This window comes from Centroberyx gerrardi, chromosome 1, assembly GCF_048128805.1.
Source record: "Centroberyx gerrardi isolate f3 chromosome 1, fCenGer3.hap1.cur.20231027, whole genome shotgun sequence".
NCBI lineage: Eukaryota > Metazoa > Chordata > Actinopteri > Beryciformes > Berycidae > Centroberyx > Centroberyx gerrardi.
In genome coordinates, this window is record NC_135997.1 from 21,471,939 (window position 1) to 21,485,730 (window position 13,792).

General features: G+C 41.3%; 1 protein-coding gene across 1 annotated transcript in view; it reads right to left on the reverse strand.

Annotated features, from left to right (window-relative positions):
- Positions 1-5,125, reverse strand: part of ush2a (Usher syndrome 2A (autosomal recessive, mild)) — a 242,629-nt gene extending 237,504 nt beyond the window's left edge. Inside the window, exons 1-4 of the mRNA XM_071921972.2 lie at positions 4,954-5,125; positions 4,466-4,584; positions 3,791-4,005; positions 3,359-3,583 (exon numbers count right to left, since the gene is read on the reverse strand). Of these exons, the coding sequence (XP_071778073.2) occupies positions 3,359-3,583; positions 3,791-4,005; positions 4,466-4,584; positions 4,954-5,125 (731 nt within the window). The remainder of the gene's footprint in view (positions 1-3,358; positions 3,584-3,790; positions 4,006-4,465; positions 4,585-4,953) is intronic.
- Between the last annotated feature and the right edge of the window lie 8,667 nt (positions 5,126-13,792).

Below are 13,792 nucleotides of genomic sequence, written 5' to 3' on the forward strand. Positions count from 1 at the left end.
ATGAGAGAGAGAGAGAGAGAAAGAGAGAGAGAGAGAGAGAGAGAGAGAGAACAAGTGGAAGAAGGAAAAGTGAGTAAAGTGTAATTTATTAAGTGTGAGAGTCACAACTGAAAAATGTTTTGAGAAACTATTTAAAGCCCTAAACTGTCTTTGGAGTTTGACATCATGGTCACCGTACTACTGTATTTGTTTACATTGTGATTTAATGGACTGAAGATAGTGCTCCCTCTTTTGGTACAAGAATTTTGAGGCTGTAACAGTTTCATTTGTATTTGTTATTTTTAAACACTGCAGTAAAAAAAGTATTATTTTTTTCATCTATCAACCCTATGAGAACAAATGTGAATTTACACAAAAAGTAGACGATCAAGAAAACTCTAAATAGCAGAAGGCTCATAAACAATGAGTGTGTTTGTGGTGGTGGAGTGTTTGCCATTTACTTCTTAAGTTCTGTTCTGTGTCAATACTTCAGTATCATGTAATCCAGGCTTTGGCATGCTTGCCTGGTGGCATTTGCATGAGAAAAGCGAAAAGTCACACTTTCTTTCAAGCTAATGTTCACTTTGTGAATAAGATATTGTAGAGATCTTTTTCTGGTAGAACTAGATCAAATAGGGGAAATGATTGTCATTAGACAGAATTATAGCCATACATCAGTCAGGCTAATTGCCCTCTATGTTACAGCACTAATCCAGTGTCGGGACAGGGTAAGGTGATGATTGAGGGAAAGACCAGGAGAAGGAATGAGCAGAATTACTGAGAAGTAAACATTTTTTTAGCCCCGCAACAGCAGGGGTTCTAAGGATCGCATTGTCGGTCGGTCGCTCTGTTCACCACTTTTGGTCACGTGGCTGAAAGTGTGCCACAGGGAGTTAGATTGCAGACTCTCAATCAGATATACCGGCACGGACGCTTCCACAAAATTCAATGTCGTGGGGGTGTTAGACTCTGAGTCTTGTTTTTTATCCTTGATAATTTTGCATTTGCATTTTTAGCATGTGTTTTTAAAAAACCTAAACTAAGCACTATTCAAAATGACAATGATCAAACAATATAAATTGGTGTAAGTGGAATGTGCAATTTCCTTCTCTAACTCCAGAATCAGTTTCTGGAAGTGAAGCCATGTTATAATGATAACTACGGTTTGTAACAACAGGTGGCTGGCTCTGTTCATTGTTCAGATGGGGGAGGGATATGAAAACACAGAGACAGAGAGAGAGAGAGAGAGAGAGAGAGAGAGAGAGACAGAGAGAGAAAGAGAGAGACAGAAGGAGAGAGAGAGAAAGAGAAAGGGGCGAGGAGAGATGGACAGAGGTGAGGATAGAGGCCTCCTTTCATCTGGCTTCTTTGATGGCAGCCATGATCGCCCCTACAACAAAAGACTGATAGCCAATGACAGCAACAGAGAGAGAGAGAGAGAGAGAGAGAGAGAGGATGACAGAAAGAGAGAGAGAGATAGAAAAGAGAGATATTACTTCCATTCAGATGCATTCAGCCATACAGGTGTCATGTTCGGCAGACCAAGACAACAAGACCCTGTCTGTCATCTGAATCCCCAGACAGACAACTTCACAAACAAGAATCACAGCATAAAATTCAAAGGAGAGATTTGATCTCTCTCTCTCACTCTCATTCTCAGAGTCATGCAGTGAGACTTTTCTGACAGTGGATTCTTAAACAGAGCATCCAATGAGCTACTAGGGTAGACTCACATAGCCCATCCAGGTGCTTGTGTAGAACAGCTATCTGGCTAGTGTTTATTTATACTTCTTCATATTGCAAAGTTATCAATCTTTAACATTTCACCAAGGTGCTGAATATGTGAACAGTGACATACTTGACCTCATGAAAGGCTAACAAAAATATATAACAGGATTTTTAGATTTGGTTCACCAATAATCCACAAACTTGTGGTTTGAATAGGAATTAATAACAAGCAAGAAATGACAGCATGCCCCGCTGGTACGATTTTCCATCTTAGCTCTGCCTTTCCTTGTTTATCCACATGTAGCCAGCCATTCTACGTCCTTAAAACCCTTTTCATGTCCTGATTAGCTGAAGTCATTTAGCAAGTCTGTCAAGTACCACAGCATTCAAACATGTATAGGTGTGTTGTTTGATAGTGTTGGTCTTACGTTACAACAACAGCTACATTTCCAGCTGACCGTCTATTGACAGCAAGATGGACAGCTGCCCAATACAAACTGAGTAGTCATGCATATAGCCTATTTTTAGTGTCATGACGCATTTAAGGAAAGCATCCCATGTTGTTTTAGCTATCCGCTTTAAGTGTGCCTGTATGATGGAATCGGAGATTGGGTTGCCAAGCAGAGCCAACTGATCTGTGTGTGTGTGTGTGCATGTGTGTGTTGCCAACTGATCTGACTGTAACTCTGCACCATCTCAGCTCTGCCTGGAACAACACGACATACCAATACACTCTCATCCCCTGTCTCTCACACACAGCACATGTCTAAGTAGGACATGACAGCCAGTCATTTGCTAACATTTCCTAATGGTGATACTGAGGTTACTGAGTTAATCCAGGGCCTGATCTGGTTGCTCCTTGTTATTACTTCAACATACCAGGGCTGTCATTTTATCTTCAATGTTTGAAAATGGTCTTAAAAAACCCATCAGAACAGACATACCTGCAGGTAGCCAGAAATGTTATCAATATTACAGTTTCATGTAGGACATGTCTCATATGGCAACAAGCATTGCTCTGCCTGCAGCCGATCAACAGTAGTGAATCATACTCATGAAACACAAGTGTTCTTGAATGGTGGGAGTGAAAATAATTTGAATATCTCCTGGTGATGGATTCTTTCAAACTCAATTTTGTGGGTGTCCTGGTGGCCAAGAAAGTACCAACTACTATGAGAAAATCGAAATTAAATGAGTATACCGGTGTCAATTAGTTTTCTGTCTACATATAGGCTAGTACATTTCCCCCAATCATTCTCCAATGCATGCAGTTGTCAATCACGTGCTTACTGTCAATCACATGATTGACAGAGCGTGACGTAATGTGCACACTCAACTCAGGCAATGAAATACCGATAAAACAGGAAGTCTGACAAAACCAAATTCAGGCTTCATGGTTACTGATTGATTATCTAACTCACGCAATTTTCAAGTCTGTGGAAGTTGCTTGACTGAATGACTGAATGGTGCAAATGCCTTCTTCTGAAGGTAGGAAAACGAGCCCTGATATCTCCCACTATGTTGTGTGCAGACACCACCACCAGTAATGTAAGGGAGGCGGACAACCTAGACGATTTTCACAAACTAAAAAAAAAAAATAAACAACACTGGTATGATCCTTTAATTTGCAAACTGCAAAAATAAAACTCACATTTCTCCAGGAGTGCTTGGTTTGATCCACAACGCCAGGGTGAGGGATCCCAATGTTCCCAGGTTCTGCGAGGGGGGAGAGACCAGACATCCCTCCTGGACTGACCGAAACACCACACTGCTGGACCCAGTAGAAACCCCCTCTGAACTGGTACTGGGTCTAGTCCCAGGCTCTGTCTGTGTCCCAGGACGAGGGTCACTGCTGTCCTCAGTTACACAGGTACCCCTGGTTGGATGCAGTTAAAATAGGTTAATGTTTCTCTCAAGGGACCTTAAAAGTGTGTTATATTACTTGCTTATGTAAGCATCTTCATCCCAAGTTACTGCAGTCTACTGCTGTTTTCCGTAGTTTGAACATGATGCATTAACAGATTGTACTTATCATTACTTATTGTACTTGCCAAGGCCTATAAATTTGATTGAGTCAATCTACCTGTGTGCAGGCAGCAGCAGTGGGGCGTATGGAGGTGTGGCGGATCTATAGGGACACTCCTGGATACAGAAGGCCTGAGAGCAGCCTAGCAGCTCAGTCTGGGTGGAGGGGAACTGACAGTAGCTGCTCCGCTCTGGAACCCCACAGGTGGAACGGGCTGGGGAGGTGGACACGGGTTTGAAGGCAGCGATGTTCTCCAGCCGTGGGAAATTGCCCTAAGAATGAAGAGGGTGTGATCCTTTTATCAAAGCTGGGTCATATGCACAAAAGGTGTTTGGTTTTTAGTCACAGTAAGAAGTGTGGACATACACACAATAAAATTTGTAATGGCATTTTCAGCAATTTGGAGAATCTCATTGTGGTGGGCCTGCTTGATACTGTGGTGGGTTGCCACAAATAATTTAAGGAAAGAGTGGTATGAAATTAAATGACTCAGCATGACATAGCTTAACCCATTTTGTGGACAAAGTATCTTACCTACCATATAAGCATACAGCACATTTCAAGACAATTAGTCCATGCATTATCAATAAGATCAACATCTTTGCTAAAGAAAAAGACAGATTTTGACAAGACCATGTTTTGATATTGATAGTGGTTAACTTTTATCAATTACAATGCCACAATTTTCTAATCAATTAGAAATTAGATTTGGCTCTCCACAGCCCTCCCTACCTGCGATGACACAGGTTCTGGACACAGGCTGAGGAAGAGGAGAGGCAACCAGAGGAAGACATCACACCATCTCGTCCTTTTCATCATGATCTTCTTCTCTTGTTTAACTCCATCCTTTCCTTCAGTGATGTCCTCCAGGGGGAACAGCCGCATAAAGACAGGCCAACTCTTCCTTTTCCTCATCCTTCTCTTCCTTTGTTTGATTTCATCTTCTTTTTCTGAGAGTGAGAGAATCAGAGAGAAGTCTGCCTCGCTCCTGCGACCTCCATCGTTCTCTGCTTCCATCCCTCTTTTCCCACTTCCTTTTAACTCCTTCCAAACTTCTCTTTTGCACTCATTCCTTAAGTTCCATCGCTCCTCTCTCCCTCCTCTCTCCATCCTCTCTCCGCTGACTCTTCTGCCCCATGTTCCTCTCTTTCCTCGCAATTTCTCTCCCCTTGCTCCTCCCTTATTTTCCCTCCCTCCTTTCTGTTCTGTCCAGCACTGGCCTTTGCCCCGACAAGATTCCTGAGTTGGATTCTCCCAGGGCTCCGGGATGTTCCAAGGTTCTAGAATCTCAGACGGGGGCTCTGGAACATTCCTGGCGGCGGAGGAGTGTTCTAGAACCTGGATTTCTTTCGGAAGCCTTCCAGCAGCGCTTGAATAAGTGATGACTGTCATGGTTTCATGGTTCCAGGGTTACAGGGACATTTTTTACAGGCCAGTGCCCCTAGGGTAAGGCCACAAAGCTTAGCTCTCTGTAACACTGTCACACACACAGACCACAACCAAAGCCTTCACATGATAGCTAGGATTTCACAATCTAGAGAGGGAAAGAGAGAGGGGGAGAGGGAGAGAGAGATGTGGTCAGACCAAAATCCAACATGAGACAAATCTGAGAAGAGTGAAATGCCATGCAGGCTATTCCCTAGCCAAAGCCTGCACTATCATGTCCAGCTTGATGGAGGCACAGCTCAACTGATACTGCTACATTGCTTTCCCCCTCTCCTTCATTTTCAATTGAATTAAACATGTCTTTTTTCCTCTGGCATCTAGGCTCCAGGTTTTTATCCAATTGAACGATTTTTCACATAAGTTTGGGGGAAATTGAGGCTTAGGCCAAAGCTCTCTTCATTACAATACTTCTCAGCTTCAATTTTCTATTTTGACACACAGAAAGAGGCCGACAGTGCAATCATGTATGGTGTTGAATTACTTGGACTCTCTTCTCTATAATGTCCCCTAGAAAAATGGATGGGAAAGTTCACAGTATGTGTAATAACAGGCACTACTATCTATTGACATATTCTGAACAAATATGTAAATCTAGGCAGATATTTCTGGCTATGAAAATATCAGGTAGCTACTGATGGTTTATCTATAGTTGTGAATTCTCGGTAGGCTACTGAGTTCTCTCTCCACCGCAAGCGCAGTATCAACAAACATTCAACGTGCTGCTCTGACATTAGCTTCACAAAACAAGCTACCTGTATTTCTCAACACACCTGTCTGTCGGTGATAGCAGATACCTCTCCAGTTGAAAAAAATAGTCCTTTCCAAACATGACTGGAATGAAATTGTTTCCTCCGTCGTTTTAGCCAACAATTCGACCAAAAAATCTGAATGACAGTACAACTGAACTTGACGGAGCCTCTGTTTTTCCTCTCTTACCTCTCTCATTCAGAACATGCGGCGCGCACTGCTAAGGAGATTACCTCGAGCCGCCATCTGGCCAGCAGCGCTCGAGACAGGAAGATAGTACAAGCAAAGTAACGGTGTTGCAACGTTACACTGAAAACCAAGTAACGGTGTTCTGGGAACTTGAGAGCATTGGGGGGCGGCGTGAGAACAAAAACAAACACAGCAGCGAATCATTTATCAATGAAAACGGCGACATCCCCGTTTAGCATTTATGACAGAGCCCCAAAGATTGTCTGTGACAGCAAGGCATTAATATGCGCTTTAAATAATTACCCCCTGCCTGGTAGTATTCCTTTACCCCCAACCTACGCTGGCTGCGTCTGGGTTTCAAACAAGTGGCTCTCAGGGCGCAGACAGGAACGCTTCCGCGGTCGCTAGGCAACGGTGATCTGCTCCGGCCACAGACAGTGTAGTTTAGTGCGGATAGGAAATCATTTTATGGCCTTTCAGTTAAATGTATGTGTGCATATTTTTACTGAGCATACTACATCCACATTTATGTGCGTAATGTATTATCACATAGGTGAGAAGAAAAAAAACACTTGGAAATAAGCCGGACGTCTGCATGTATAGATGGATTCATTCCTTCATCCATTCATTCATACATACACTATCCCTCAGAGAAAATATAGGGGAGACAGGGGATGGTTGTAACACTTCTGGTTTCAGCATCTAGGCTATACCTCCATGGTTGTATGCTAGTTATCTAAAACCTATTTGTCTACTACAAATAATAGTTCTTTAGACATCTATACACGATCACAGATTTATGTGCAGTAATGTCAAATACAAAGTTCCACTGTTACAACCCACCCTGCTACCAGGGGGAGTTGTAACACTGACTGGGGATGGATGCAACAATAAGATTTGCTGATTATATTGAATTTGCTGAAATAAGGCCCACATTGTGAAATTTATAGGCTACACAAATTTTAATGATGGATGAATGTTTGAACTCCATTTTGAAACATAACCTATCTTTTCATCAATTTCACACATTTTTTTTACTTTTAATTTTAAAAATCTATTTTGTTTCATTTTTAATACAAAGCATTTTTTAACATCTCAACATAGGAACACAATGTGTGTGTGTGTGTGTGTGTGTGTGTGTGTGTGTGTGTGTGTGTGTGTGTGTGTGTATGCGTGAGTGATTATGAGTTGACTGTGTTGAAAGCACTTTGAGGAAAGTGTTAGAACTATCCCTGGCAGCCATTGTGGGTTTGAAGTTAGCTTGGTTTTAAAGCCCTACGTGTAGAATATTAACCTCAATATATCTTTCTCAAATAAATTTTGATAGCATAGAATAAATGTTGTAGAAAAAAAATGAGACATCACGGTGAAAATTGGTTCATTCTATGTGTTGCTTTCTATGTGTTTGCTCTATGTGTGTAGAATTTGGCGCAAAATGTGCAGGATTGACCTATGACACAAAGGAGGGGCCTCAGCCAAAATAGGAAGAGGACTGCCAAATACACAGACAAGTACAGATGCTGTCCAGTCCCACAGCACCTAGCTAGGTGTGCAGTATGATGCTGTGGTTGAATTTACTACAGTCCTGGAATAATCACAAACCACATCATTAACCCAGTGTACTGTGAAGAAGAACAGATCCACTCTACTATAGCCTACCGCTACGCTCCAGTAAGCTAGCTAAATGTTTTGTTAGCTGCCCAAACTCCACATCTGTAAGGCAAAACTGCTTTGCTAGCTCAATATAGTTGTAACTACAATATTTGACAGCAAAACTATCTTTTCTCACACATAGATAAGCCGCCGCAGTTGCAAACAAACACTGGGCAAGCAAGCATTACGTGACCGAAAGTCGTGTCGTTAGCATTAAAACACTACGGCTACCACTAAGGAACTGAAGGGGTCACCAAAGTCATCAAATTTCACATAGACATTGGGGCTTTAAAGCATCAAATTATCAAATTTAACTAGACAGACTATTGATTGATGTTATGTAAGTTAAACCATTTTATTTACAAAGCTAAAGGGTGAATTCACAAAGAATGAATAGCGACCGCTGATAGCGTCATTTTTTTGCACTTCAATTGCAAACACAGTCTGCGCTGTCTGTCCAATTCACATGTGCAAATCAAATAATCAGTAAGTTAATTTCACCTAAATTGTGAGTGGTAGTTAGCGATGATCTTTGTGAAATGGACGCACCCTGTAATGAGCGTCATTTGCATATAAAGGGGTAGATTTTGTGCTGATACAAACTGATAACTGAATTAAAATAGGCTATATAAATAACAACAGTGCACTGTGTCGTTATTTCCTTGGCAGCACAATAAAGTTCACTTTCCACCCACTGCAGGTGGTTTGTGAATCACACGGTTTTTTTTCTATTCTTTGCAATGATTTAATGGCCGCCAAAGCGTCACAGTCCTTTTGTGAATTCACCCCTAACCAAAATAAACTTGATCAGAAATTTTACTTTATCTCAGAATTAGTTTTTTGGTATAAAACCCTTGGTGTTGCACACAGAGCCATGAAATTTCCCCTGTGAGCAGGAAGGAAGTGTACGGCGAAGACGCCCAAACGCCCAGGAAGTGACTCATAATTCCTAAATGCTTCAAGCTAGAGCAACCAAACTTCAGATACATATGTGGAATGGACCCCAAAGTGGGTTTGCTCACGCTCCATAGCAACACCATCAGGCCAAATTTCTCCTACAAACTTGACTCAAATTTGACTCTATCGATTAGGCCGCCTTCATCATATTTGTATGACAGAATTTTGATACTTGGAACTGTTGTGGCTGGCTGTGTCGTGATGCACAAAAGAAGATAACAGCAAGTTGCACAAACATGAAGGGAAGGAGATTTCCTAAATGCTGAATGCTTGACCATCCATATTTGGTCATGCTGAACAGCATCACTGTCAGGATAAATTGGTAGTTTTTCAAATGGCAATATGTCAGGCAGTTGCAGGTCTTTCACCAAAATATTTGAGATGTAGGACTTTTCCAAAATGATGAATTAAGCTTACGTTCTCATTTTCAAATAATTTGTCTCATAGGCTTGGACCCCATATATGGCCGCTATATATGTATACATTTTTTTAGCTATGCTTAATGATAACACTAACATTAGGACATTAAAAAGTGCCAACACTCCCAGTAACTCTCACTAACCCATCATGAATAAAAACACTCTAAACAAATGTACAAATTTACAAATATTTTCTCCAGGAACTTGCCAGTTAAAGCCCTCCAGTTTCAAAAAGCTGAATATCCCCCAAGCAAAAAGATAAACAACCCCTTCAACAAGCACACAAGTGTACACATTCACACACACACACACACACACACACACACACACACACCGCAGCAGCAGAAGCAGTAGCACAAGCATAGTTTAGACTTCCACTGTGTGCTTAAGCGCTCTGCATTCAAATTGTGTAAACATTTCGACAAAAAAAAGCCTCTCTCTTATATTTTTCCCCACCGACAAGTTTTTACGTTATCGTGCTAATCGCGTTTGAACAGCTGCAATTTGCTTTGGTTGAACAAAGGCATTCTAACTAGGTTTTAATTAAGTGTTCCTAATGACCTTAAGGAGATTAGAGGTTTGCCTTCTAATCAATACTAGGCAGAGAGGAGCAAAGGGAGGGGAGGGGAGGAGAGGGGAGGTGGCTAGGGGCTAGGGTAGAGGTAGGGAGGAAAAGAAGGGAGGAGAGAAGGATAAGGGGAAGGTGGCGGAGGGAGGAGATGAGAGTTGAAGGGAGGGAGAATGGGAGGCAGGGAAGGAAAGAGAAGGGCAGGAGGGGCAATGAGAGGGAGGGGAGGAGGCTAGGAAGGTGGATGGGGAGAAGAGGAAGGAGAAGAGGAAAGGAGAGGTACAGTAAACTAATAAGGAGGAAGGGTGAGAGGAGGGGAAAGGGAGACAGGAGAGGCAAGGGAGGATGGGTGAGGGGGAAGAGGGAGAGAAGGCCGGGAGTTAAGAAGGAGAGAGGGAGGAGAGAAAGGAGGGGGGGAGAGGGGTTGTGGGAGAGAAAGGAGAGGAGAGAAGGAATCAAAGGAGGAAGAGAGGGATAGGAAGAAGGAAGGAGGAGGAGTGAAGGGGAAGGAGGAAGGAAAGAACAGAGAGATGGTGTCTTGAATCCATACATGCCAATATGCCCCTAAATGGCCTCAGCCTGTATAACATAGACACACGTGGACAAAAGGAAGATAATAAAATAAACAGTAAATAGCATTCTGTCATGCATAGACTCACAGGTTCCCATCCAACTGTGTTAGACCACATCTAGATAAGATAAGGTAGCATGAAACTTTAATGATCCCTGTGGGGAAATTGGGTCATTGAACAAGCAAAAGGTAATATGGATACAACAGGGACAAATAATACTAATACTAACAACCTACTAATACTAATACTAATATTAATAATAGAAACATAAAAAAAGAATGTAAACAAGTATATAGCCTGATTGGAGTAATATAGACAATTTCGACACATGTAGAGTCTATGAAAAGTCTAGGGAAAAGTATAAATTACAGCATTTTAAGGGAAAGAAGAAATGAGTGCAGAATATTTATAAATTAAAAAAACACCAAACATATTAAATATATGCTATATATAAATATGACATTATAAAAATATGTATACACATGTATGCAGAATAAAATATGTGGAGCTATTATAAAAGTGTCAATATACAGTATTTGCAGTATGAGAGGGATCATATGGGAAAGATGTTATTTGTATTTTGGTGGTTTTCTCCACTGTCAGTAGATTATAATGGTAAGAATGTATAACTTTGTAATGCCAATAGACAGTGAGTTAGCTGCAAGTACCCGGATGGCCTGTGTGTATCTATAAGAAACACACAACCACATACAACTGGTATGAGGATTTACCCACAGCTGAACATTTTGGAACCGTCCCTTCTCACTGTCCTTATTTCTTTTCCTTTTCTTCTTTCTTCTCCTCTGAAAGGGTGATAATGACATCAAGCCCCCGCGTCAGGTAGGGTATGATCATCAAGAGCTTTGTTAACCAAGAAGAGTTTCTCTTATCCTCTCTTCCGAAGACATTTGCATAGATTTGCACAGAGTGTGTCCACATGACAAAGAATCTAGTCATACATTGATTGTACTAATTTATTCAGCCAGGCGCATCCAATTCCAGAGATTGAAGTGCTATCACACAAACGGGATTAAAACCGGATGACGACCACACAATTAATATTGTCTCATTTTCTAAATTACTTATGTATGACTTATATTTGGCTAAATTGTGTTTGCTGGTCTAATAACATTAGGGGTAATATGGTAAATGTAGGCTGTAAATGTATCCTCTCTGTGAGTCTCCAGAACAGCATGAATATGTATGGAGTCATCCTTGGCCCCGTTGCTGATTAAGAAAAGTGGAATAAATTGATGGTCTGGCTGTGTTTTTAGCAAAATACAATATTAGGCTGCCTATATGGAAATGTTACACATGCACACACGTGCGCGCGCGCACACACACACACACATACACACGCACACACACAAGCATACATTCACATGCTCACACACACAATATCAGTCCTATGGAAATTAACTCTCTTGCTCTCTCTCCATCCCTCTAACTCCCCACCTCCCAATCTCACACACACACACACACACACACACACACACACACACACATATATATAATTTTAGGCATGTAAAACTGATGCATTCACTCCAGAGTAATAGCATTGTGGTGAATTAGACATCAGCTTATGATTTGTCTACCATTGATTTACTAAACCCCCCGTTTGTGTGTGTTTGTGTGTGTGTGTGTGTGTGTGTGTGTGTGCATGTGTGTGTGTGTGTCTGTGACAGTAGTGAGGCTGAGTGACAACAACATTAACATTCTTCCAAAATAAAGTTATGTATTTTTTCAGGATTCTGTGGGCTACATTTTCAGACATTTACAGCTGGTCATGGTTCTAGTAAGCCCCATTTTGCCCTACTGTGTAAAAGTGGCAATATATGCTCACTGAAAGGAGGGGATAAGTGAAAAAAAACAGCTAAAATGTGCTGGAGGTGTGCACACTTATCCCATGCTCATTGATTTCCATTAAAACAATAGATTTTCAAATTGTTAATAAAGCAAATCAACATGGACCATGAAAAATGGACAAATTTGCCGTCCGTTGTGACAGTATTCCTCACATCATTCTTTGTGGTCCACAGTCTAAATCTCTCTGATGTGGCTTGCTGCTGCATCAGATCTCCAGAAACACCACAGCTACTGTCTAATCAGTCAGCTGCCATGCTGATCTGTATGGAAATCTACTCCGCTGTGCTGTTACATTACTTATATTAGACTACCTCTTCTATTTCCCCCTGCCTCTTGCGTCATCCTGCTGTCTCCACTCTATTTTGGCCGTTCCTGTCCTCCACCCCTACACCTCTCCCTCTCATCCCACCCTCCGCAGCCCCCTCTCCCTCTTTCCTTCATTCACTCCATTCCCCTTTCTCATGCCCTCCATCCCTCCTCCCATCCCTCTTCCTGTCCTCCACCACCCATCCTCTTCAAATGTCCTCTTCTTTTTTGTCCTTGTTTTATGCAGCATTTTCTATATATAGATACATATTTTTTAATCCATGTTCATCATTTATCCTCCTTGGCTCTAAACTAAATGCACCAGAAACTAGATATGAAAACAATTTGGCTTTTCCTATACAGATTTCATACCCCCAAGTCATAGTGTCCAGATTGTGTGTGTGTGTGTGTGTGTGTGTGTGTGTGCGTGCACGCTCCCTGCCCCCTATTGGGGTTGAGGCCAGTGAGGCCCTCGGGGCTGTGCTGTCCAATCCCCTCCATGCTGCGTTTCTATAGGATTGAATTAACCTCCTGCCTCTCTACACAGTGCGCATACACACAGCCACACAATCATACAGTCACTCACACACAACCACACACACTTGCTTTATGCCAATCACCTTTCCCCCTGTTCAGGCTGTATTTGCCTCTCTGTCAGAGATTTGGGTCCATATTAACCAGGGTCACTGCAGCAGCTATCATCAGGTAGACTCACACTACTAGATGCACAAGATTTGTTTAGTTCCAATTTCTTAAACTGAATTGTAGAACAAGTTGAACAATATTGGATTTAAAAGCTCAATAAATAACTGTTGTATGGCATACGCTGTTAAAAACCCTTAAAAGCCCACTGCTGGCCTTGTAAAAAGATACTGTTCTCACTTTAAAAAGTTATTGTTTTAGATTTGCCAATATTGACAGTATGAAAATTATATTTTATGTCATTTAACATACATAACAGACTGTCTCAATAAATATGACATGATATTTAAAATATATGAATGAGAATCAGTGTTTTTTGATTAAGTTTATTTAGGGCCATGCCAGAGGTACAACTACCACAGGGATATTTGCACATTTTCAACCATCCAAAAAATATACCAAATAATTTATAAACTGGACAGCATTGGGGAGTTTCAACATATAATCAATTACATTTTGTTCATTACTTATATATTGAATAGTCAATAGTGAGCATCACATTCATGCCAGCAATCATTTTGCAAGTATAGGTGTCAAATTTTCAAAATGTGGTTATCTCATTTTGGAATTAAACTCCTTCTATTTTCATTATTATGTGTATTAAGGATAATGCACAGCATGCTAATACAGAGTA